The sequence below is a fragment of the Emys orbicularis genome, chromosome 4 (genome assembly GCF_028017835.1).
Source record: "Emys orbicularis isolate rEmyOrb1 chromosome 4, rEmyOrb1.hap1, whole genome shotgun sequence".
NCBI classification, from domain to species: Eukaryota; Metazoa; Chordata; order Testudines; family Emydidae; genus Emys; species Emys orbicularis.
The window spans coordinates 23,935,118-23,962,510 of record NC_088686.1 but is presented as its reverse complement, the minus strand read 5'-3'; the positions used below and the strand labels follow the sequence as shown (position 1 = coordinate 23,962,510).

General features: G+C 42.2%; 1 protein-coding gene across 1 annotated transcript; it reads left to right on the top strand.

Moving 5' to 3' along the window:
• The first annotated feature begins 22,210 nt into the window (after positions 1-22,210).
• Positions 22,211-23,038, top strand: DIO3 (iodothyronine deiodinase 3). Its single transcript, XM_065404121.1, has one exon. The coding sequence runs from the start codon at positions 22,211-22,213 to the stop codon at positions 23,036-23,038; it is 828 nt and encodes a 275-aa protein (XP_065260193.1).
• The last annotated feature ends 4,355 nt before the right edge of the window (positions 23,039-27,393 follow it).

Below are 27,393 nucleotides of genomic sequence, written 5' to 3'. Positions count from 1 at the left end.
AAGTATTTTTAAACTATCCTACAAGAAAGATTAGGCACTGAATCTGTGTTTAAACTGGTCAGGCTCTCTATGGGCTGTTTTAATATCAATGAGTCAATATTCCAATAGAAGATTTAAGGATTTTTTTACATCAATATTTCATTTTCATTAAAATCAAGGTAAATTCTGCTAAGAGTTAATCCACTGAAACGTACAAATATGCAGAAAGGGCTCAAGAAAAATTACAATACCACTTCAAAAGGAGCTGGTTTAGGAGTCATGACCCTACTTTTTGCAATAACTTATGCATCATGAACTTACGTAACTGGCAGAAGATAACATCTCACACTCCTAGTTTTACGGCCTTGGGTTGACAACAGTGTCAATTGAAATTTTTGCTTACTGTAAAACTAGTGGAGTCCAATAACCAACAATATTTTCATGCCCAAACTGATGTTTTATCAAATCATTTCCCCATTGTTATGTGCCTTTTTTTTTTTTTTTACTAAATTCTCTCTAATAAATGCTTGGCTAGTCTGATGTTTCTGAGCAAAAAATAAAATCTCTTGTTTTCTGAATAGGACTAACGTCAATGAATAAGAAATATCTAAGACACAGAAAAATATATTTTCCTAATTCAGATTTCAGCAGAAAGCATTTGTTAAAAAGCACCAAATTATAAAGATTTACTGTTACCTTGTTCTCCCCACGTCATGTCAGTTTAGTCACCTATTGCAAGAGTGTGAATCCTAGATTGTGAGCTTTCTGGAATAGGGGCTTATTGTTTTATTGTCATTTGTTCAGTGCCTAGTATAACACGGATATAGTCCTCAGGCACTACCAAAATGAAATCATGAACAATAATTAGGGTGACCAGATGCCCTGTTTTTAAAGAGACAGTCCTGTTTGGGGGGGCTTTTTCTTATATAGGCGCCTATTACCCCCCACACTCTGTCCCGTTTTTTCACAGTTGCTATCTGGTAACCCTAACAATAGTAAATTATTATAATTAAGTGTAGAGTTTCAAAGGAGCCTTGGGAAGATTGGTGCTCAAAACCCTTTGAAATTCAATGGGAGAAGGGTCGCTAAATCCCTTAGGTTCCTCTGAAAAGCCCAGCCCAAAAATACTATAAGGTTTGTTTTTTCTCCTGGAGAGCAGTGTATTGAAAACATAACCTAACAATAATTCACATCACATAATTCACTGTCGTTTATCATAAAATAATAAAAGAGAAAGGGAAATACGGTCATTTTACTTTAAGGGAGGGTAACCTAACTGTAACATGAAAGAGCCACAATTTCAGTTGGGAAAGACAATAACCTTCCACTTTCAGCCCAAAGCATGAGCCAGAAGCAGTGGAGGGCTAAAAAGAATGCATTTTGCCAGACATAATTGTCTGCCTGTTTTGACAGAATTTTAAGTGAATGAAGGGAATCCACTAACTATAATATATTGTGATTTTAGTAAAATACTTGATACCGTGTCTCATGAAGTTTTATTTGAAAATTAGTTCAAACTGACTTGGATAGAAACACTGTCCTATGGATTGAAACCTGGCTAACAGACTATAAGCAAAGAGTAATAAATGGCAATGTTAAGCAAAGTGTAATAAATGGCAATGTAGTAAATTGGGGGAGATTTGCAGGGATTGAGGTTTGATCCAATATTATTGCACATCTTAACTGATTATCTGGAAGAGTGAGTGAAATTCAGTGAAATTCTCTGGGGGTACTAAAGTGGGAGGAGTTGTGAACAACAGTCATGAGAGAGGAATAACTCAAAGGGATTTACAAATATTAGAAACATGGGTTAAAAATGAAATTCACATTGGCAAAATTCAAGCTAGTATATATAGGGAGAACCAATGGAACACAATTCCACACATAATCATTGGGAGGAAGAAACATGAGAAGCAGCACTGTTGAAAGAGGTCTAGGGTTAAGTATAGACAGTACATTTGAGGCGAGGTTGCAATGTCACATGGCAGCAAAATATGGCACTTTTAGGCTGCATATGCAATGGCATCTCATCCCAGAGCTGTGAGATTAACTCCTTCTCTGTCATGACTGCATCTGAACATTACATTCAGGTCTGGGCACCATATGCCCAGAAAGATGCTGATAAACTAGAGGGAGTTCACAGAATCATTGGCTGGAGGAACTGACATATGATGAAACAACTCATTGTGCATTGATTAGCTAAACAATGACAAAGGCAGAACATCGTAACAATGTACAATTGTTCTCCATGTCCACTGAACATAGGACAAGAAGTCATTAGTTTAATCTGCAGCAAGCGAGATTTAGGTTAGAGATTAGGGAAAAAATTATTAACTATAAGGGTAGTTAAGCTCTGGAGTCTATTACAATTCTTTGAGGGGGTCAACAACCATGTGGACAAGGGGGATCCAGTAGATACACTGTACCTGGTCTTTCAGAAAGCTTCTGAAAAGGTCCCACACCAAGGGCTCTTAAGCATAGTAAGCAGTCATGGGATAAGAGGGAAGCTCCTCTAATGGATCAGTAACTGGTTAAAAGATACGAAACAAAGGGTAGGAATAAATGAGTTTCACAGCCGTGAGAGGTAAATAGCAGGGTGCCACAAGGATCTGTACTAGGACCTGTGCTGTTCAGCATATTCATAAATGCTCTGGAAAAGGGGGTAAAACAGTGAGGTGGCAAAGTTTGCAGACAATACAAAATTATTCAAGATAGTTAAATCCAAAGAAGACTCTGAAGAATCACAAAGAGATCACACCAGGCTGGGTGACTGGGCAACAAAATGGGAGATGAAATTTAGTGTTGATAAATGCAAAGTTATTCAAATTGGAAAACATAATCCCAGCTATACATACAAAATGATGGGGTCTAAATTAGCTGTTACCACTCAAGAAAGATCTTGGAGTCATCGTGGATAGTTTTCTGAAAACATCTGCTCAATGTGCAGCAGCTGCCAAAAAAGCTACCAGAATATTAGGAACTATTAGGAAAGGGACAGATGATAAGACAGAAAATGTCATAATGCCACTATATAAATCCATGGTATGCCCATACCTTGAATACTGCATGCAGACCTGGTCACTCCATCTCAAAAGAGACATATTAGAATTGAAAAAAGTACAGAAAAGGGCAACAAAAATTATTAGGGGTAGGGAACATCTTCCACATGAGGAGAGACTGAAACTGAGACTGTTCATCTTAGAAAAGAGGCAACTAAGGGGGGATATGATGGAGGTCTATAAAATCATGAATGGTGTGGAGAAAGTGATTAAGGAAATGTTATTTACTCCTTCACATAACACAAGAACTAGAGGTCACCCAATTAAATTAATAGGCAGTAGGTTTAAAACAAATATAAGGAAGTACTTCTTCACACAATGCACAGTTAACCTGTGAAATTCATTGCCAAGCATTGGTGTGAAGGCCAAAAGTATAACTGGGTTCAAAAAAGAATTAGATAAGTTCATGGATGATAGGTCCTTCAATGGCTATTAGCCAAGATGGTCAGGGACACAACCCCATGTTCTGGGTGTCCCTAAACTTCTGACTGCCCGAATCTGGGACTGGACAGGTGACAGATCACTCGATAACTATCCCATTCTGTTCATTCCCTCTGAAGCATCTGGCACCAGCCACTGTTGTAAGACAGTATATTGGGCTAGATGGACCATTGGTCTGATGCAGCGTAGCCAATCTTACGTTCTTAGTAGACTTCCAAGAGAGGTTGTGGAATAGCCATCATTAGAGATTTTTAGGAACAGGTTGGACAAATACCCATCACGGATGGTCTAGGTTTACTTAGTCCTGCCCCAACACAAGAGGCTGGACTTGACTTCTCGAGGTCCCTTCCAGCCCTAGAGTCCTATGATTCTATTATATGGATGTTACTCCCTCTTCTGGATTTGTTCAGTGTTCCCTGTCTCCTCTGTGCCTGTCTTTTAGGCTTTTAGCTCTTTGAGGCAGGAATAATCTTATTTTAGTGTCTTGTACAGCGCGAAGTACCTTGTCAGCATGCAAATAATAAATATAGTAAACAACAAGAAGTTACACAGACAAGATTTCTACAAGTATTTCCAGATGAGGGTCAAGATTTTCAAAAGTCATACATGACTTTGAATGCCTCAAATCCTTGGTGCCCAACTTGAAATACTTTTAAAGGGGCCTGATTTTCAGAAAATGCTGAGCACCCGCCCTCTGAAAAATCAAGACTTTTAAAGTGTCCCAATTTCGGCACCCAAAATTGGAGTCATCCGAGATTACTTTTTAGAATTGTGGCCATATCCTTAAACACAGAGGGCCACATTCTGCTCTTAGCACCATGGATGTAAATCAGAATCTGCCCGCCCATTCTCTGAATTAAAGAACAACAATGCCCTTTAGAAAACTCAATAGAAATATATAAACCAAGATCACTAAAGGCTGCAAAATTCTCTCCTGTCTCATGAAGGACAAGTAAATATAAACACAGAGGAAATAGCAGAAAAATAGGAAAATTAGTTTCATTTTAAGATTGCAAAGCAGGGATGAAAGGAAATTTGTGCAGACGCATATAAATGCATCGCTGCCCCAAGCTGGCGAGAATTTCAATGGAAAATAATCAAATATTTCTGTACACCAACCATACAAAACAAACTAGATTCAACTAAATCTGATTTATGCTGAAGAGTGTGCAGTTAGGGAGGAACACATGCACATGGTGTTCTGGTTATATCTCAAAATTAAACTTTGCTGGACTCAAATTTGTGTAACACTTATAAAGAGGTATTTCTCTCCTTTTTTTTTTTTCCAATCTCTTCTCTGAAAATTTCTGGGAGCCCTGTTGGAAACCCCAGTAAGGCAACCCAAAGAAAGTTATCTGTGGAGAATTGTGATCACTGCAGCAAAGAAATGAATCTTTATACTCTGGTTAAATTAATCAAGCCCTTCAGCTAAATGATGGTATCTGAAAATAAGGGACATTCTGAAAATGGAAAGAATAGTAGCCAATCGGCAACAAGATCATCTGTTATTAACTATAGATATAGAGTATACAATAATAAAGCCAGATCTTCAACCAAAAATTAAACAGGAATAATACCTACACATTAAGAATAATAATTTACAACAAATACTTCAAAGCACCACTCATATATGCAGTTAATTTGTAACTGTAAGACTTCTGATAACATTGTACTTCACTCATGCTTTTATCACTCGGGGAAATTCATCTTATCTTTTGACATTAATAAAAAATGCAATATTTTTAAGGGGCATTAATTGCAGAAATAATTAGTGGGCAGATAATGGACATGTACTAAAATGGACGTAGACAAAAATTAAATGGCAAGATTACACAATCTGTGTGGCTATTCCTCTTGACCACTTTTAATTAAATGACAATGTATTGAGACACAGTAAAATAGAAACCATTCTCTAATGGATGACATCACTGTTTACAAAAGCAAATGCACCTTTAAGTCAGTAATTTGTATTGTCTCACATTAGTAACAATCAAAATTCATTACTACATAGTGGCTATTGACCATCTCAGTGAAGTCCCTAGTCAGCAAGTATACACGACAGAAACAACCAACACAACTAGAACACGTGGCAGGAGTCTCAGCAAAGAGGCCAAGGACTGCATCCACATGAAGAATAAGCTATCTTCCTGTCCCCTCTGGTCTCTCCCTACAGGTCAAGGTAGAAGCCCACTTACAGCACAGTATGGGAAAACTCAGCTGTGGAAAAAGTATTAAATATGAGCAGAGGAATGTGTAACAAGATTCAAAGATATCGATTCAGAGGGTACTGAAGCTATACATTATGTCAATAATCAGTAATGGAGCACAGACAGCCCAGATGAAAAAAGAAAGCACAGAAAGTGAATATGCTTTACAACAATGGATTCTTTTAAGTGAAAAATATGAACTCTTCTGAAAAGATACACACTGAAGAACATTATTGTTTGACTTCGGTGCATTCATTTCAGCAATCTTTGACACAATATTCACAACACAGGCTCAATTAATTCAAACCTTTCTGATTCAAGACTTCCTGTAATCCAAAACAAGGTCAACTCCCCCAGCATCTATTGCCTTGAAAATTCCACTCCGTCAAAACCTTGACTGCCGGGGCTTACTCAATGTCTCCCATGACATTCGGATGATCAAGGTTATACTGTACTAGTGAGTCACATTAACTATTTTATTTAATCTAAGCATATGTAATGTGCTGTATTTTCCCCATTGAAAAAATATTTGGTTTACTAAAGATAAAAGTTACATGTTGTACTTCTGTTCATGTTTTTGGCACTTTCAGCCTAACAATGGGTTAGATCATGGCCAACCCTTACACAGTCACACAGGAGCATAAGAGGAAGTTAAAACCCTGCTCCCGCACACACCTGTCTGCATAATCTCCCCAGGCACAGAGAGAAAAGCAGGGGCTGTGTGCCCAGCACTTCTCAATCTTGCCCAAATCAGAGAGGCACAGTTGGCTTGGTTCCAAACTAGCCAACAAAACTGAGCTTACAGGGTGTGGACAGTAATCTCCCTTTCAGTTCAATAATACCATCACCATTAATGCACACAAAGAGCTGAAAATCACATTGTGACATTCAACCTTAACCCCTGCATTCTAGTGTTATGTTGTTTAATCTTTCAATGACAATTATCAACTTAAAATTACTAGCTGGCACCTCTACATAACATACACTAGAGAAAGAATTCAAAACTTCTTACCTGTTTAAAAACACACGTTTCTACCATGTACTTACTATTGACTTCCTCAAAAAGTCAACTGTACTGTATACACTACTAAATTAAATCTTACCCACTGAATTATATAGATGCATACAGATTCATATGTGTACTAACAGTATGTTATACAACAAAGCAGCAAGTTAATGGCTTGAAATCAAGGGTGAGCGCTGCCATGTGATTTTTCAGTTATTTGGGTTGGATACTGAAGTCAGTGGTATTGTTAAACTGAAAGTGAGAGTGTTAGAGAGGGTTACTAGCTGAGGAGCATCATCACAGTTGCCAGCTAACACTTTGAAACTGGCATTGCACTGGATGTGAGTGGTCTATATCTTTGTTGCCTTGCTTATGATTTCTTGCTTTTAGTGTAAGGAAATAACAGAGTCAACATTGCTCAAATGTAACAAAGTACTTGGTGTGGGATAAAAGTTAGTACTAGATCTGGTGCAAACCTTTCAGGAGGAGCAATGTAAATGAATCTTCCCAATTCCCATGATTGGTAGTGGAAGCATTTATTCCAGTACAGTATGTGATGAAAAGATTCATAATGGGTAATTTTGGTGTGCTTCTATACCATAGCTGGCATCAAAGGAGTTTAATCAATTACATCATCTTCCCCCCGCGCCCCAGAGAAAAAATAGCCCATTATATCCAAACTAAAGGAAATCCTTAACGGGAGACCTCTTAGAAGCAGTGTAGAGTAGAGATCTTTGATAGATCCCTGAATGATTAGAAATCTGAGCAAGTTTCAAATTTCCTCAGAATAGCTTAATAAAATTCTGGAATCAGCACTGCCTCCCTCTGTCAAGCATTCTGCTTTCACCATCTATTTGCCATGGGTTGAACTGGGGGAGAGAGGATAACTGGTGGTGGTAGTACTTTCCAAGTTCCACCCACAAAATAAGCAGCACCCATATGGATCATCAACATGAGAGGCTGCTCAAAGGAGACCATACAGCTGTTCCAAATATGATTGTGTACGTTTGTCAGGATCCTGGGTGAAGGTAGACAGGACTAGTAGCAGGACCTTGGGAACCAGGAACTGAAGCTAAGGGTCAGAGCCGGTATCAGAGTCAAGAGTCAAGTTGAAGCTCCAAGCCAAAGTCAGAATCAGGAATCAGGCTGAGGGTCAATACCAAGTATCAAGGCCAGTGTTGGGGTTCAGGGGCTCAATTAGGAGTCCCAGTCCCAGTCAGAACTGATATCAGTACTGGGAGTTCAGAAGCAGAGTGGTCATGGCAGCTAGCTAGAGATCCATACTGGTGCCTGGACACTTCCTGGTATGCTCCATGGGCTTATACATTAACAAGAAGCCAATCAGGGATCACTAAGACAACTGTCAGTTGGATCACTTGAGGCGGAACTTCCTGTGGAGTGAAATCTCTGCATCTTGTGGGTCACAGGAAGTAGCCAGGTTATAGCTGCTGCCAGGTAGGGTGACCAGATGTCTCGATTTTATAGGGACAGTTCCGATATTTGGGGCTTTTTCTTATATATGCTTCTATTACCCCCCACCCCCTGTCCCGATTTTTCACATTTGCTGTCTGGTTACCCTACTGCCAGGTGCCGTTTGGGAATGTTGGTTAGCTAGAGTCTTACACTGTTTGGGAGGAAGAGGGGGGTTATAATGAATGCTAAGAGTGTGGAGTCCAAGATAGCAACTTCAGATAAGTGCTGGTAGACTGTGTCACCACAGTTCAACCCAAGTCCTGTATCATACTTAGGGCTTAATCAACATTCTGAAACCCATTGAAATCAATGGGACTCTGTCAGTAATAAGTGCTATGCCCCCTAGCAAGTGTTGACAGAATCAGGCCCAATTATTCTCCATCTGAAATCACCAGTAATTTTGCCAATGACTCCAAAGGGATTAGGATATATCAGTCACTGATCTACTTGCCCTGAACCCCAGACAGAGTGGGGCAGATGAAGACACACATGACACAATTCTGTGAGATGCTCCTTGCCCCGCAGAACTGTACTAGAGCCTGATCCACCACAGAAATAAAAGGAAAATGTCCCATTGACTTCAGTGGTCTTTGGATCAGGTCCTAGTTCCCCTACCTCACTGGTACTACCCCGGAGAGATGTGAGGAAGGGACAAGATTTAATTGGGATCTACTGTACATAAAAAAAATAGGTTTACAATGGATTTTATATGGCTGCATAGTCCTGATTGTAGAAATAAAGCATGCTGAAATACCAGCCTGTACTAATAACCTAATAACAAAAATATGATGAACAGCAAAACAATTTTACTGTAAACTTGTTGCATGACCTTAAAAGGCACTTTAGTCAATTAAAGAATATTATGTTTTAAATATAGATTTCTAATCACCTGTAGGCAAATCCTCAGTGGGTATAAATTGACAATTTGACAATTTACACCCACTGAGGATCTGTCCCTCATGATTAGTAGGGCCCAAAGATTATTAAACAAATGTGGTTCCTATTCTCGTCAACATGGTGTCCCGTCAGATTCCATTCTGCAAAACTCCTTTGGTCACGGACAACAAACTGAATTGTATTTGAAATCAGAATTTTAATTAAAATCAGCCTCTCTGAGCCTGCTGCTGGCAGTTATTTTCCTGCTGAAAAGGGACAGCTGCTTCCATTGGCAGCCCGATGTCAGGGATTGTTAAACCAGTATTAATGCAGGATGGAAGCAGTGAGAGCACGCAGCAGCAGAAGGGTGAGCTAAGGATGAATTCAGTCTTACCTCTGAGTGGCTTTCACTTTCACCATTTCAGTTATTATGCTGCTATTTCAATTCCTGGGATTTGTGGTTGTTTTTCCATTTGTTTTTGGCTCAACTGGTGCACAACACCAATTAAAATTAGATAAAGAAAATGTCAGTTTCTCCAAATACATCATCATTTGTGAAAATGTTCCCTCAGTACATATTAAATCCAGGTTTTGTTTGCAGTAAGCAAGCATTTGAAATAGCTGCCCTTTTTGGGGTGGACTTAAGAGAATTTGATTTTCTTCACATTTGATATTCAACATTTCTAGCTTTATGCATATATTATTCCATAAAGCTATTCTACAGAATACCTATTCTAAATAAATACTGTCTTCTTATTTCAAGGGATTTAAATTAGGTTTCAGGTAATAACTAACAGCAAAGGACTAACATTCCCATATAATTAATTGAAAAAAACAGTAGTGAATATAGATGGATTTCTTGTTTTTGTAGGCATTAATATTCAAATGCAATCAGCTTCCCTTAAATTAATGTTTGCAGAGGTACTGGACCCACTCTAAGCATCCACAGTAATTCATCCCCAGAGAAGAGTGAATCAGAATCCAAAATGTAATATCTGAGTTTGAAGTACACACTTCATCTTTGCTAGATTTTCCTACAGAGCTTCAGGAGAAAATGATGGGCTATATCACATACTGTAGTTATACTTATCACATTTTTCCCTATAAAGATACTGTACTGTTTAGTTTAAGAATACCCTTGAAGTTCACAGAGTAAATAACTGTTATTCCTCTAAAAACAAAAAGGTATAGAAGCAAAGGTATAGCGACCTCACAAATCAACCTGAGCTATTAAACTAATCCAATACTCTTAAACTAGCTGTTAAACTAACCTAACTTTGGGTGACATCCTAACCCCATTGAAGTCAATAGGATTTTTGCTTTATTTCTCTTTTGATTCTAAGGAATACAAAATGGAAAGAGTTCTATGTAAACAAATTAAACTGTAAAATGCATCATTTTAATCAGTAAGATAAGCTTAATTCCCTGTCTGCATAGCTTAACTACATAAACAACAAAGTTAAATCAAAACATAAGGAAAGTGCAAAGATCAGCAGTAGATGTGATTTTAAATCAATAGTGGATATATGATAGTATAAAGTAGAATTTGCTACTTATAGGGAAAATGTAATGATCATGTAAGATGCTGAGAAATTTCATCTGAGCATTAAACTATGTGCAGTTTCCTGCCTAAGAGGAAAAATTAGAGAACAAATTCAACTCTCTGTTATGCCAAAGATCTTCTCTTCATCCAAGAACAGAGGAGCTATTGGGTTTACACAATTTTTATGTCAATTAAAATGTTCCATATAAACAATCTATACTTGTCCAAACTAACAGACTACCACTTCCAAGTCTTTCTGGGCAATAGTTTAGAAAGAAATACTGTATTACAATTTAAAATAAGCAAATTGCATCTATTTTGGATCAAACAAAGAATTACATGCTATTCTTCAGTTGAATAGTTCACGTTTGTCAGAGTCTATCTGGCTGCAACAGTCTATTTTTATATTGTCTCAAACTTGTCCAGAAACTAGCTATAATTCTCTCTATTATTGATTAACAAAGCCTTTCAGTTGCATTAAATTAGGAGATTAAGAGGTGTGTTCCTTCCAATTTTTATGTTATGATTTGTCATTAGTAGAATACAACATTGCCAAACCCTGACCAAAGAAATGGTAAAAATAAATACCAAAGGTCTGGGAAGAGAAAGCCTACAGCCATGAAGAGAAGGTAACTTCAAGGGAGTATCCTGGAAATTAAGATTTATAAAATCACCAAGATCTGAAAGAAACAAATTTCAGATGTTGCATAATGCCATTTTATATGGCTAAAAATAATGGAGTTATGGTGCAAATGCCAGGGGAAAAAATCTCTGGAAAACTGCGCAAACACTTATGTTCAAAGAAAAGCCCTGAAACGAGCACATTATTTGAAGAGTTGGTAAGAATTCAGACACAATATAATGAATTCTAGATTTATGTTGAGAAGGCCATTTGTTTAACGCAGTTCCATCTTACTTAAAATGATCATTTTCACAGAAGTAAGGCATACTGTGTGTGTAATATGAATTTTAGTGTTGTTTCTGGCTTTGGGCTGATAAAAACACTTACAAGCTCAGTAACCTACTCATCTCAGTTCCACGTTTTAAAGTAGTCTAACATTCCTGCCTCTCTACTGCATAGTGAACTCCTACATTCTTGTTAAACTATTCATGCCTCAGCTCCACAGCTTATTCAAAAAATGTTAAACCATTGCTGGATAAAATCTTTACATTCTAAGAAGTGAAGGTCACCTCGCAAAAGATTGTTCTACTCGTGATCCCGAAAGATTTCTTCTTGAATAGACATTTGCTTTAATGCTGCTTTACCACTCCCCTAGTCAGCTGTAGACTGAAAACGGAAACATCCATGTTCATTTCAGATGAGGAGCACATCACAGTCTGGACAACTCAAGGTTTCAAGGTTTTATTTTTCTAAAGACATTTCAAAAATGTGGTAAACTCTATTACACTTCCCAAACGCAGCAAAGTGAAGCAACAATTTTCTGATCCTTCATCCCTTTTTGGGTCCTGTTATCTCACTACGCAGCATGGGTGAAATCCTGACTACACTGAAGTCAATAGGAGCTCTGCCTATATAGTATTTGTGGCCCAAGAATCAGCACTAAACAAAGAGTGACATACAGTGATGAAACTTGCCCACAGTAGAAGATGCTCAGCAGTGTGCTGATCATCTTCCACCAACAGAGCTGGGACCCAGTTTGCCAATTCACAAGTCAAGTCTTCTATGGGACAAGAGCCACTTGATAGAGTCTTGACAAGATATTGTTGCCATCACAATATTTAGGTGCTGCAGTTTAAAAGATGACGAACTAACCTTATTTCCATCAGGCACATATGTCTGTTTTCATTCTTCTGAATGATGTTAGTTGATTGAACTCTGTAGCCATTGAAAACAAGTCCTGTTATAAAACTTCTGTACAGCACAGAGTTTGGTATAATTTGCCATAGTCTTCTCAGAAGGGGTCCAGATCTAAGCAAATAGTGAGTCTCATTCCTAAGAAAAGTCATCTTTCTGTATCATGCCTGAAGTCACTATGAAAAAGGTAGAGAGACTAGCACTGTCCCTCCCCAAGTACTCGATCTGTATTCAGTCTGTATAAAGCTGCAGGTTAAGTTCAGCTCCATGGAGTTCAATTTCTGGACTAGGCTGCTGCCTTTGCTATGGAGCAAACCACTCTGATGGCTACAATTATATGGTATCACCTTAGGGTCAAATCTTCTCATGAGTTCTCCACTGCAGAGTTCTAATAGGAGACTGATAATCAACACAGTTATTCCACCCCATAGAATCAGTGTTCTATCTACTGTTCTTTACAGTCTCTCAGGCACTATGCATTATATTACTGTTTTGAGTGCCAAACAGGGTATTATTTAAGGAGAGAGGAGCATGTTGGGGGGGGGGGCCCTAGATATTCTACATTTCCCACTCCACCTCCCAAAAATGTGTTTCTCTATTTGGGGCATGAGTTATAATAATCCATTTCTGAAGAACCCTCTTTCATCTCTGTCCCTTAAGATGGTGTGCAGAACAATAAAAACATTATTCCAGCTTTTATTGCACTTCAGAGAAGTGGAATTAATAGCAGAGGATACAACACATACAGGACCAGCTAAGATTGTATTAAAACCCGACGTAGGGGAAAAAAATGTTAGGTGAACTGAGATGATCTGAGACACTGGTCAAAGGGCAGCAAGACCTGTACTAACTAGGAGTAATTGCTCCACTGTAGTTACTTGGGATGAGTAGCCACTTATGGGAGGAGAAATTATTTATTTGCAGATTTAGGTCTCATCCAAAGTTCAATGAGATTAATACAAGTCTTTCCCATCTCTTTTACGTTTTCTGTCCTAACACATTAACTACATGTAACTAAAAAGATACGAGATGTGGGAAGTTTTATATGCTTTTGCACTGGGAATTAGAAAATAGAAAATAAACATGTAAATATACCATTTCAACACATCCTCTAGATCAAAGCAGAACTGATGTTTTTAATTTTAGCTTTTTGAGGTTTTGTTTTTATAAGTTGCTGAATTTATTTTGTAGCAGCTGGTAAAAAAAACAAACTTTACCACAAGGCTAGAAATCAAATTTACCAAATTAAGAAAAACTAGAACCAAAAAACCTCAAAAGGGGAAAAAGAAAATTTAAAACGTAGACACATACATATGTATAATTATACATTTAAATGTACACACACACACACACACACACACACGAGGTTAGTGACTGTAGACCATAGACCACATGTAGATGGGTGAAAACCATCCATACCCAAATGTGCTATTGTATTGTACAGCATTTAGAATAATGTATTCTCTGAGATCTCCAATGCTGAGGATTGGGAAGATACAAGAGTTTTCCTTGATAGAAGTCTTTATACATTCAAAAGAAATACAGGCTCTAGTTCTAACAGCAGGGTTTAGCCCTTAGCAACTACATCAGTTTGGCTTAACAGACTGAAGGCACATAAATGCAACTGAAATTGTGAATAATGTCAAATTTAATATAAAAGGCTCTGGTACCATACTACAAAGGTAGCCAGCTGAATTCACAGTGTTCTATTGAATCTTTCCACCATCCCATCAGATTGTGGGTGTGATGCGGTGCTGCAAGTTGTGTGGACCCGTAGAATATCACAAACCTGTGAAATATTTTAGTTTCAAAGTTTCTCCCTTGATTGGTGTGTAACTCCCTCAGCCCCCAAGTCTGGTGAAGAATTCATTCACTAGGATCCCTGTCACAGCCTTTTGACTTCTTATTGGGTAAGCCTCAGGCCATTTTGTGAAATAGTCCATAGCTACCAGCAAGTATTGATTGCCCGCCTCTGTCTCAGGCAAAGACCCAACGCACATCAGTGGGAATATGCTCTACTGGTGCTCCCATGAGACACTGCTGCAAAGGGGCTCTCCCTGTCTTAGGGAGACCCTTCTTTGAATCACATTTCCTGCACCAATATTCTGCATTTTACCCAATAGAAATTCTCCCTTCACTTGGCTAAGGTTTTTGCAACTCCAAAATATCCAGCAGTTTTAAAATCATGACATAACATCAGAACCTCCTTTTTCAATGTATCTGATACAACCAGCTGGTATCTGTATCCCTCTGGCTGCTTTCTCCCATCTATTATAGAACATTCCATCTTCCAATCCAAGCTTTCCCACTATGACCAGAAAGCTTTTACTGTGGTATTGCAAGGTGACAACTTTCCAGGGTGACTGTGTTTGCCAGCTGATTTTCCAATCACACACTATTCTGATATCAAAATCCAATCTGCTCTTTAGGAAACTTTTAGTTCTGGAGTGCATTCCTGCTACCCCACTCCTATTGTTCCAGTGGATGAAGTAGGAACATTTGCACTTCTGCATATTATGTGAAGAGAGGAGAAAGCCATCTCTTCTGAGCATACTCATTCACTTGAGCAACTAATACTTTGCTCCCCTGGTCAGGGCAGTGTATGCAATTATCACACCCAACAAGGCATCAGCATTACTATGTGCTTTTGCCCAGGCCTGTGTGTAATTGTGAAATCAGAGCACTGCAATTTCTCCAACCACCTGGCAAGTTGCTTCTCAGGATTCCTTAATCTAAACAGCCATTGCAGGAAAGCATGGTTTGTCCTAACCATAAACTTCCTCCCATATAAATAAGTGATGAAAATGTTCTATATATTATTTAACCACCACTAGGAGTTCTTTTAGGGTGGTGGGATAATTTCTTTCATGAAAACTTAGACTTTTGCTGTAAAAGCCACCACCCTCTCAAGCCCTCTGTGTCCTTGTGTCAGTACTGCGCCCAACGTGAAAGGGGTTTTGAAACATGGGTAGACCAAGACAGGTGCAGCCACTAGAGCCTTTTTCAACTCTGAAAATGCTGCATCACACTCTGCTGACCACTGAAATGATTTCCATTTCTTACCCAACCTAAGCAATGGTTTTGCAATATTAGCAAACCCACAAATAAACCTTCTGTAGCAGGAGCAGAGTCCTACAAAATTCTGCACATTTGTGTGTGTCTAGGGAGTCCGCCAGCTCTGTAAAGCTTTTCTGCAGTGGAAATTCCCTCCTCACTAATTGTGTGCCCAAGGTAAAGGACCTCTTTCGGAAACAACTCACATGTAGTTGGGTTTAATTTCAGATTGGCATCCTTCAGCTTATCCCAGGCTACTTGTAAGTGTATCAGTTCTTATGCAAAGGTTTTAGCATGCACCAAGATATAATCTAGGTATAAGAGACAGGCTGAGAGGGGCATGCCATGGAATCCCTCTCACATGTGGCTAGTGCATTGCACAAGGCAAAAGCCATCACTTAAAATTGCCACAGACCTTGCCCTTCTGTGAAGGCAGTTTTTCCTGTCCTTTGCATCCACTTCCACTTGCCAATACCCACTTTTAAGATCCAATGTAGAAATCCAGATTGAATGTGCTACGTCATCCAGAGTATCATCTATTTGTGGTGCGGGATAAGAATCCAAGTGACTTCATTTAGTTTTTGATAGTCCACACAGAATCTGGGGCTGCCATCCTTTTCCTTAACTGGAATTATGGATAAGGCCCAAGGGTGGTTGAAGGCTCATTTATGCTTTCCTAATACATTTCCTCAATGGCCTGTAATGCCTCTTTCCTCTTTGCTACTGGTTACTGTTTATTGGGTTGTTTTCCCCTACTATCGAACTTATGCTGGACTAGTACAGTAAACCTATACCTTTGTTTGACAGGGAGAACAACTCCTGATTCCTAATCAGAAAGTCTTGTAGACCATTCTGCTGTTCCCCATTTAAGTGTACACCACTGTGCCGGAACAAGCACAAGGGTTAGTCTGCTCGGTGCCGCAATGCACACTACCGGGGTGTGATTTCTAAAGCACCCTAATGTGTTTCACACTAATTGGTCCATGCAAACCCTGCTGGTGCACACTAAGAGTTTCCTAGTTTCAAACAGCACTATGTAAAGCGCACTCGGGAACTTTTAGTGCACACCCCAACAGGGTCTACATGGACCAATCAGTGTGTAAGACATGCATGTTGCCACTCCATGTAGACAAGCCCCAGCAGAACTCTGTGAGCTCACCTTTACCCCTTGGCCCCTTGTAGTTTTCTTCTATATCAGCATTTACTAGATCAATTGGTTCACATTTTGCAACCATGGCTCTCTTCATTACTATTTGCTGCTTGTTGGAAACATTCAGCAAATGAATCTGTTCCTGTTTAAGCGCCACAACAGCTTTAGCAGCTAAGATTCCCCCAAGACCCTGGGTCTCAAAACAGGTTTCACCACTGCCCATCTTCCTTTTTCTGGAAAGCTACCATAGCCTGTAGCTGTTATAATGACTTCTGCCCATGGAAGCAGGGAAACTTGTTCACTGTGAGCCAACTGCCTACAAACCATTTGTTTCACCTGGGCTACTTCTTTAGCGGGAATTTCTACAGACTGGATTTGTAAGACACCAGCCTGGCAATTATTACAAAGTTATTAGCCATAAAAAAATCCAAACAATTATCAGCTCATCCACCACTTTGGCTAGCCAGACTTCTTGCTCTAATTCCAGAGGTCCAATTTTCAAACCCAATTTTCCCAAATAACTCCCTAGTCATTGTCTCTATTTGAGGCAAATTAGTTGGTTCAATTTGAATCCCCTATTCCCTAGGCTTTTTAGCATGTCCGGATTAATAATTTATGTTTGAGCCAGTGTCCACTATGCCCACACTTTTCACAAATCCTGGTATGCACTCAATAGCCAAACTTCCAATATTGTTCTTTAGCTGCCCAGATTTTTTTTTTAAATGGCGCTGGTCCTTGCCAAGATTTGCCCCTTCAGCATGGTGTCCCCCCATTTCCCAGCTAGGAAAGAGGCTTTCATTAGATACTTGTGTTGCTCTATTCTGGCCCACCTTATATTTACAATAGTCTCTTTTATTATTCATTTTCCCCACAGTACTAGCATTTAACTGAACTGCTTCCCTTAGTTTTGCATGATTGCCAATTTCCCTTGTTTTACAAACCGAATTTATCAGTTTTTCTAACTGTTCAATAAGGTCATGAACCAGATTAGAAACACCTTTTTCCTCATACATAGTTGACTCAGAGCTATACTTATAGCCTAGGGCTCATGTCACTCAGCTTCCCTCTTCCTCACTAGCAGCTGCTTCCTCTTCCAGTGCACCTCTGCAAGGAAAGATTCAAGTTCAGTAGCAAATTCCATAGCTTCTCAGTGTGTCTTTGGGCTTCTTTTGCTCATCTTGATCTGCAAATCCAAGTCCAGCTGGGCATCTATAAAATGGTCCTTTGCCAATTTACCCTGGAAGTCTTCCTTGGTGTCTGAATATGCCAGGAATGCAAATCTTCTCAGGTCCTCTGTCAGGCGAGGTGGGGTCTTCTTCCCTCTCCTTCTAGCTCTATGTAGCTGCAAGTGAGGGTTGAATTTAGACACCATCTTATATAACCTCACATCAGTATGAAATTATGCCCCCAGATTGTATTTGGAGTCCATAGCAAAAGAGTGCAAACACAGGCCACTGCAGCAATTGTTCCACCAGGTGCTCTGCCCAACATAGTTGTCCACACCTGAATAGGAAGCCACAGTTCAAAAGTACCTCTCAAACTGAAAAGAAAAAACAAAGTTGTTTGCATGGAATGGAGAGTGAGGGATTTCCAAAGGCATAAACTAAGACTGAATTTCCAATCTTTTTCCACCAACGAATTTATATAAAACTCCATATTTTGATGCCTCAGGGTCACTCCCATTGGTTTGACAGAGCAAAGTTTGTTGATGTTCAAGGTTGCAAGACCCATCTGTTTACTCAGGTTTTTGTCTGTCAGCCTAGTTGGAAGGGGGTGCTTTGAGAGTTCCAACTTTTTTTGCTGGGGGTTTCTTTAGAGCCAACATAATTTGTTACTGTGTTCGTTTAGAAGCTTTAATTTGTGGTTTTGAAGATTGTGTAACTGCACTGAGAGGTGGCAAGAGGCCCATATGAGGAGTTCAGCAATAAGTTTAACAATACAGTAAATAACTGTTCAGTGATTTGCCCTGTACTGAGCACCATGGCATGCACTATAAGTTATTAGTCCAAGCTCAAGACAAAGAACAGTCCTAGTGCATTAACATGTCTTTATGAGGTGCCTAGTAAAAAGGAGATAAAAATGCAGTTCCATTTGGATAACAGAACACTGAATCACTTCACTCACTGTTGTCACACATTAAGGATGACCCACAGTTGGCCTCTGGACTGAGGGCACAGATAGATTATTTCGCAATACTGTAGTCTATTCTGGAATAGAAGAAGAAGAATGAGGATAATACTTTTCACAGGGCCTTTCTCCATGGTTCTCAAGACAATTTACATGAACATTAAGCCTTCTAGACCCCTGTGAGGTAGAACATAAGAACATAAGAAAGGCCGTACCGGGTCAGACCAAAGGTCCATCTAGCCCAGTATCCTGTCTACCGACAGTGGCCAAAGCCAGGTGCCCCAGAGGGAGTGAACCTAACAGGCAATGATCAAGTGATCTCTCTCCTGCCATCCATCTCCACCCTCTGACAGACAGAGGCTAGGGACACCATTCCTTACCCGTCCTGGCTAATAGCCATTAATGGACTTAGCCACCATGAATTTATCCAGTTCTCTTCTAAACTCTGTTATAGTCCTAGCCTTCACAACCTCCTCAGCTAAGGAGTTCCACAAGTTGACTGTGTGCTGCGTGAAGAAGAACTTCCTTTTATTTGTTTTAAACCTGCTGCCTATTAATTTCATTTGATGACCCCTAGTTCTTGTATTATGGGAATAAGTAAATAACTTTTCCTTATCCACTTTCTCCACATCAGTCATGATTTTATATACCTCTATCATATCCCCCCTTAGTCTCCTCTTTTCCAAGCTGAAGAGTCCTAGCCTCTTTAATCTCTCCTCATATGGGACCCATTCCAAACCCTTAATCATTTTAGTTGCCCTTTTCTGAACCTTTTCTAGTGCCAGTATATCTTTTTTGAGATGAGGAGACCACATCTGTACGCAGTATTCGAGATGAGGGCGTACCATCGATTTATATAAGGGCAATCATATATTCTCAGTCTTATTCTCTAGTTAAGTGTTATTACCTCCATTTTACAGATAGTGAACCTAAGGCAGAGAGGTATGCAGCCAAATTTTCAGAAGTGTTCATTGAAGTCAATGTAAGCTGCAGATCCTCAGCGCTGCTGAAAATCAGGCACCCGACATCTCAATTGATCACACAACAATAGAGGCATTCAGAATTAGTGAACACTTTTGAATACTTAGGACTACGTGAGAGCAAGTCAGTGGCAATGCTGGGTATGGAATCCAGAGCTTCTGGCTACGAATCCCGTGCTCCATCCCGTAGACAATACTCCACCCATCTATTTAAAGTCTTTTGCTCCATCACCAGTTGTCACAAGACTTTATATTCATGCTCCTCTTGATCATGGAAAGGGGTTTTTTTCTGTGCATTATGTTATTTGCTGTCTCTGTCTGTTTGGGGTCTTTTTAAGTGAACTTTCAACCTGACTTAGTCAATGTTGATTTAACTGGTTCCATACTTTACAGACCCCACTGCATGCAGCAAATCCCATCCTACCACTTCAGATTAAATTTGATAATACATATTTGTTACCCAGAAGATGCCCAGAAGATCAAGTAGACAAGAAATGGTCTAACTGTCCCAATAAAGGCAGTGCTCAGATATTACTGCGATGGGGGACAGATATATACCCAGATAACCAGGGCAGGTCTAGATTTTTGGAGGCTTAGAATTTCTCAGAAAGAATGAGACAAGATGGTCATGAGATAAAGGCACCAGACTGAGACTGAGGAAATCTGAGCTCTATTCCCTGTTCTGCCACAGGCCTCCATTCCCTGTCTGTAAAATGGGGATAAATAGCATTTCCTTTCTGCTTAGGTTGTAAGGCCCAGCCCCATTTCAATGGCAGTTAGGAACAGGGCCGGCTCCAGGGTTTTGGCCGCCCCAAGCAGCCAAAACAAAACAAAAAAAACAAACAAAAAAGCCGCGATCGCGATCTGCGGCGGCAATTCGGCAGGAGGTCCTTCGCTCCCAGGCGGAGTGAGGGACCGTCCGCCGAATTGCCGCCGAATACCTGGACGTGCCGCCCCTCTCCGGAGCGGCCGCCCCAAGCACCTGCTTGACAAGCTGGTGCCTGGAGCCGGCCCTGGTTAGGAACCTAAATACCTTTGAGGATCTGGGTCTAAGCTCTTTGGAGGCAAAGACTCATCTCTTAGTGTATGTTTGCACCTTGCCTAGCATAGCAGGGCGCTGATCTCAATTGCAGCCTGTAGGCATTTCTGTACTGGAAATAAGAAAGGACAGTAATGTTCAATGACAAGAAATTACCCCCCCAGGGATCAGAGTGGATAGAATGAAGAGCCAACAGGTCACAAGTTCACCTCCAGTCTGGCACCTGCTTGTCACTGTGAACTGATACTTGGTCAAGGTGAACTCAAGGCTTCTGCTTTCTGCAGCAGAGGGAAGAGCCGGCAGGGGTTATGTAAGATTACAACTGGAGAGGCGGCCACAGCTCTGCAAAGAGGCGAGAAGGATCTCTCCCTTCACCACCCGCAGCAGCGCGGGGACGTTTCAGCTTTCGGACAACAGCTACCCCTAGTGGCGAGGAATCGCTTCCCTTTTCTCTCTCCCCTCTTGTTTATTTCGTGCTGTCAACAGGTTTAGTAACTAGAGGCAGCGAGTGGTCATTAACCTGGCAAGCGCCCCCGTCCCCTCCTCCAGGGCAGACCCCTGGCGGCTGCCTGCAGCCCAGCGAGGCCGTTTGCAGTCGCTCCCCAGCCTGGGCGCAGGGCGCACCGCGGGCTGCCAGGGGACCGGGAGTTTGCTCATCAAAGGCAGAGCAAAAGCGAAGCGCCCCTTAAGCAAATGCACCTCCTGGGTACGGCCCCTTCCAGGGCCCAGCCCTCCAGGGTGGCCAAGGCGGAGGGTACCCCTGTCCCATCCCCGGACCCCCAGCCTCTCCCAGGCCATTGCCCGGCCGCTGCGCCGGGGGAAGTTCGCCCTGCAGACACGCGGCGGCTTGCGCCAGCCTCTGTTCCCGAAGTTAAGGGAAGTGGCGCGTCAGGGGAGGGGAACACTCGCAGCAATAGTCGCGATCAATCGGAGGGAATTACTGGTTCTGCCCCCGGGGAGCGGGGTCACGTCACCCGGGGCGGAGGCGCCTTGGGGGCGCGCGGCTATGGCTGGCCCTCGCGCTGCCTCCCCACGTGCGCTGCCCCCCAGGCGCGCACAGGGGAGGGGGCGGGGAAGCGGAGCTCGCCTGTTGCATTGTCCAGGCCGGGTTGTTTGTAAGGGGGTGTGTGTGTTTGTTATCTGCGCCGGAGCCCCCGGCCGTGCCCTGGCTCTCGGCTGCTGCCGGAGAGTGGTTGCTCCCTGCTCCGTGGCACGTCCCTTGCAGCTCCTACCGGGTCTCTCTCCTCCTCCCTGTGTATTTTAGGTCATTGGAGTGGAGGGGTAGGTAATCCCCGGGCTTAAGTTCCAAAGGGGCGGGTTCTGGCCGGAGGTGGAGTCACTTTTCATTTAAATCCCTGACTATAAAATGGGCTTAAAGAGACGCGGGATCTCAGCTGCGCTGCACAGAGCCCGGCAGGCAGGCGTGTGTCGAAGGGGGCGGGAGCCCAGCCGCCGTCAAGATGCTCCACTCCCTCGGCGTTCACACCTTGCAGCTGCTCACCCAGGTCGCTGCCTGCATCCTCCTGTTCCCCCGCTTCCTGCTCACCGCGCTGATGCTCTGGCTCCTGGATTTTCTCTGCATCAGGAAGAAGGTGCTGCTGGTGGGCAGCAGGGCGGAGGAGGAAGCCAGTCCTGGCCAAGAGCCGCCCCCGGACGACCCCCCGGTCTGCGTGTCCGACTCCAACCGCATGTTCACCCTGGAGTCCCTGAAAGCCGTGTGGCACGGGCAGAAGCTAGACTTCTTCAAGTCAGCCCACGTGGGCTCCTCCGCCCCCAACCCCGAAGTCATCCAGCTGGACGGGCAGAAGCGGATCAGGATCCTGGACTACGCCCGAGGCAAGAGACCCCTGATCCTGAACTTTGGGAGCTGCACCTGACCCCCCTTCATGGCTCGCCTGAGGTCCTTCCAGCGCCTGGCTGCGCACTTCGTGGACATAGCTGACTTCCTGCTGGTCTACATCGAAGAGGCTCACCCCTCCGACGGCTGGGTCAGCTCGGACGCAGCCTACCAGATCCCCAAGCACCAGTGCCTCCAGGACAGGCTGAGGGCGGCTCAGCTGATGCAGGAAGGGGCGCCTGGCTGCCCCCTGGCAGTGGACACCATGGACAATGCTTCCAGCGCCGCCTATGGCGCCTTCTTTGAAAGGCTCTACATCATCCAGGAGGAGGTGGTGATGTACCAGGGAGGCAGAGGACCAGAGGGCTACAAGATCTCCGAACTGCGGAGCTGGCTCAACCAGTACAAAAACCGGCTCCAGAGCCCCAGCACGGTGGTCATCCACGTGTAAAGGAAACGGACCCTGTGCTGGGGTGAGGAGGGGGGTGTCCTACACGGGGGGTGGTAGGAGCTGTTCTCCGCTCCGCTCCCTCGGGACTGCAGGCTGCTGTGTGAGTTTCATGCAAGTGCCATTGTTGCCCCTTCTCTGATCGAATCATGTTGATTTGCCAGCCCAGCTCCGTTCATGCTGCATGTCCTTGTGCATCTTGTAAATACCCCTTTTTTGTAAAAACAAAGCGTTCCCTATTTTTATGGAGGTTTTTCTAGGGGGTCTGGGTCCGTGTGTGTGTGTGTGTGTGTGCTTGTGTGTACGAGTGGTCTCTGCTGAGTGCCCGGAAAACACTAGTTGGAATTTCTAGTATCGCTTGGTGACGACCGATTTTGAAATGGTTTTCAAAATACCAGGGAATCGAGTCCGATGTTGTTAGATACTAGAAGTGCCACTAGCCGGGGCAAAACGGAATGTCCTATTTATGGGATCTCTCTCCTCTTTTTGTAAAATGTGCGTTCATTTTTTATGAACTTTTTATAGTAATAAAGATCTGGAATAAATACACGCCTGCTCTTGGCTCCCTTTAACGGAACTGATCAGCTAATGAAATCTCTACCTTGTAACCTCTCTCCGCCCCTCCACACTCTCCGAACTGCTGGGGATCAGGCGAGCTGGGGCAGGGGCTGGAGGCGCGCGCTATCCCGGGCACTTAGTGGACCCCTGTCGGCGCTCTGCAGAAAACCTGCCCCGGAGGGTGCCTTACAGCCTTCCCCGCTGAGATGCAAAATGCCGCTGGGCAGAGGAAACCGCTGGGCTCCGGCCATTAATGGCCACAGACACCTTTTTTTTAAAAAAAAACCCAGCGCTAACTCTAAAGAGACTGAGCGTCTTGATCCCAAACGCGTCCAGCTCCTGGTCCGAGTTCTGTAAAGTTACCAATCAACCGCTCCCGCTGCGGAGCCCCCTCGGTCTGACTCCAGAGATCGCTCTAGCCATGCGCTTGGGGCTGTCCGCGAGGGGGTGAGCACAGGCAATTAAGCCCTTCCTTAGGGGTAGGCGGCAGCGTGCAACTAGTCTCTGCTGTAGCTTGCTGACGCTGCAAATGTGTCCACCGCGTAGCCCAAATGTACCCCTGCCTCACAGCTGTGTGCACTGTAGTAACCTGCTGTGCTCCGGCACGTGTAACGTCCCGCAAAGGCTGGGAAGCCGCTTCCCGTCAGCTACAATTTAGAGCATCTCAGGAAGGCCCCGATTCAGAGGAGGTACTTAGGCACCTGCCTAACTTTAAACAGATGAATAATCCCGTTGAAGGCAAGGTGGCTACTCACCTGCTTTACACTAGGGCACCTGTTTAAGCACCTCACTGAATCAAGCCCCAATCCCTACCTGAACAAAGGACAGCTGTGCATCCCCTTAGAGCAGACAGGCTCAAAATGCTCAGTAATCTGAAATGTATTCAAAGAATGGGTTAGCGGGGATGGTAGCCCTATTTTCATCTGTGTGTCATCAATCCCTCAGGCTTTTCTGTAACCCAAACCTTGGGAAAACAGCAATTTGATTTCAAGTTGCAGGTGTTCATTACTACATGCTGCTTTGAAGTCCTACAGTAAAACCAAGCAGGGAAAATAAGTCATCACCAATTTATGATGAAACCATTACGGCTAAAACATTCATCTAACATCTTAATATGTATATGAAGCCCAAGCAAGAATCCAGAAATAACACCTCTAAGTGATTATGCCCAAGTATTGGTTTTTCTGCCTTGGACATGATCTTTTTGGAAACCATCAAGAAATGATAGAAGGTTTAGAATAACCTGTCCTTATAAATCAGGTTAAAAAGTGGGCATGTTTAATCTCCAAGAAAAGAAGATGGGAGGGGCTGATGATAGTCTTCAAATACCTTAAGGGCTGTTATAAAGAGGATGGGGACCAATTGTTCTCCATGTCCACTGAAGGTAGGGCAAGAAGTTAGGGGCTTCATCTGTAGCAAGGGAGATTTAGGTGAGGTATTAGGAAAAGTTTATTAACTACAAAGATAGTTAAGTTCTGAAATAGGCTTCCAAGGGAGGTGGTGGAGTCCCCCTCATTGGAGTTTTTAAGAACAGCTTAGACAAACACCAGGATGGTCTAGGTTTACTTCATGCTGTCTCAGCACTGGAGGCTGGACTAACGGACTTCTCAAGATCCTTTTCAGCCCTACACTTCTATAAGTAATGACGATTGGAAATGTATTGATCATACTTATCAAGTATCAGAGGGGTAGCCATGTTAGTCTGGATCTGTAAAAAGCAACGAAGAGTCCTGTAGCACCTTATAGACTAACAGATGTATTGGAGCATAAGCTTTCGTGGGTGAAAATTTTAAGATAGCCATCCTACAGCAAAAAAACTTCAGGACCAGACTTCAAAGAGAAACTGCTGAGCTTCAGTTCATTTGCAAATTTGACACCATCAGCTCAGGATTAAACAAAGACTGTGAGTGGCTAGCCAACTACAAAAGCAATTTCTCCTCCCTTGGTGTTCACACCTCAACTGCTAGAAGAGGGCCTCATCTTCCCTGATTGAACTAACCTCGTTATCTCCATACTGATTCTTGCCTGCATATTTATACCTGCCTCTGGAAATTTCCATTACATGCGTCTGACGAAGTGGGTATTCACCCATGAAAGCTTATGCTCCAATACATCGGTTAGTCTATAAGGTACCACAGGACTCTTTGTTGCTTTTTACACACTTATTAAGACATTTTAGGATGAAGGCATTTTCTTGTAATGTCTTTAATAGCTCCTCATATAAAAATCTGGCTTAGGAAAGATGAAGGTGAGAAACTCAAGTTGTTGCAATCTTCCTGATTAAGTTTAACAAGATTTCCCCCATATCAGATTAGACCTAATGAGAAAAAGGAAGAATTTTTAAGGCAAGTTAAGTCCTATTATGCAAAGTAATGTTGTTAACTTTGTAGAAGACCATTTATAAACATATTACACCCTTCTCTTTTCAGAAATAGGTTGCCATATCCATACAACCACTTCAGGCTTATGGAATGTATACCACTTAATTCCCCTCAGAAATCTGCAACCAAAACTATATTGGTCAATATTTTCATACATGTGCATCTAAAGCTAGGCACTCAAATCAAACTGGTTTGATTTTAAAGCTGCTGGCTCCCCACAACTCTTAATGACTTCAATAGGTGCTGTGAGTGCTCAGTTTTTCTAAAAATTAGGCCATTTTGATATAGGTACCAAAATATCAAATCATGTACCCAACTTTAGGCATACAAGTTTGAAAATTTTGGACACAGACTCTAATTTTTTCATTCTGTAGCCATGCATTTAATATGATACCTCTCTGCGTATTTGTGGGTCTGCTCAACTTACCATCTTCATAAAGGGAAACCAAATGGCCCCATCCATTACAGACCTCCCTGAGCTGAATCCATTTGCTGCCACAAACATTAGTCACACACACAACACAGGCCGTCTCTCATGCTGTAGGTTACAGGGGATTATGGTTATGGGGTAACTGCTTCTCATAGACATACAAGAGCTCTCACACATCTTCCAAACCTCCAAGAATAGTTTGCTTTCCAAAGTCAGGTGGTGAAGACTAATCTTAGCATCTGCAATGAAACCCTGACCCATGGGGAAGTAACTCTTCTGAATTACCCAAAGCACTGCACTCTGCAACAGTACCATCATCATTATTTTGATTCTCTGTCTTTTGATTTGAGCATGGAACCGGGTACAAGGATCACCATTAAAGACAAATGTTTTATCTATCCATTGACACTGTAATCTAAAGTAAAAAAATAATTAATTCTATTTGAATGGGTCATGTCAAAGGATTTTTTTTTATCTAGCTCTGGATACATTTAAAGCATTTAGGTTTAATGTTGGAGTCTTTCCCCTCATTCTGTAAACATAAACTCCTTTCCCCTCCCTCAGCATATCAATCGCTTCACTTCTTACTCTTGCAAACATTAGGCTGCCTCTTCCACAAGGATATCATTTTCAAAGCAATAGGTTCAACTTCCTTCAAAACTGTTCCTGAGTTGGAAGGAACCAAAGCAGTTAGCAATATACTCCCCCAGTTTAAAAAGAACAGAAGAAAAGAGAGCCAGCCTCTGGAAATAAACTAAACGGCTGTGCCCTGTCATGAAGCATTTACATGAGAGGGTTCAAAGGAAATAAGCCCAGTGATGAGTATCAGTTGGTGTTCAGATACTCTCATGAAATGCACAAAGTCTCCAGTCTTTCTTAACCCTGGGAGATGAATATCTTGCATACATTGTTGTCCTCCTCTTTCAGTGCACTGCTGTGTTACTCTTCTTTCCAGGACCTAACAATAGCCACTGTTTCTCTCACCCATA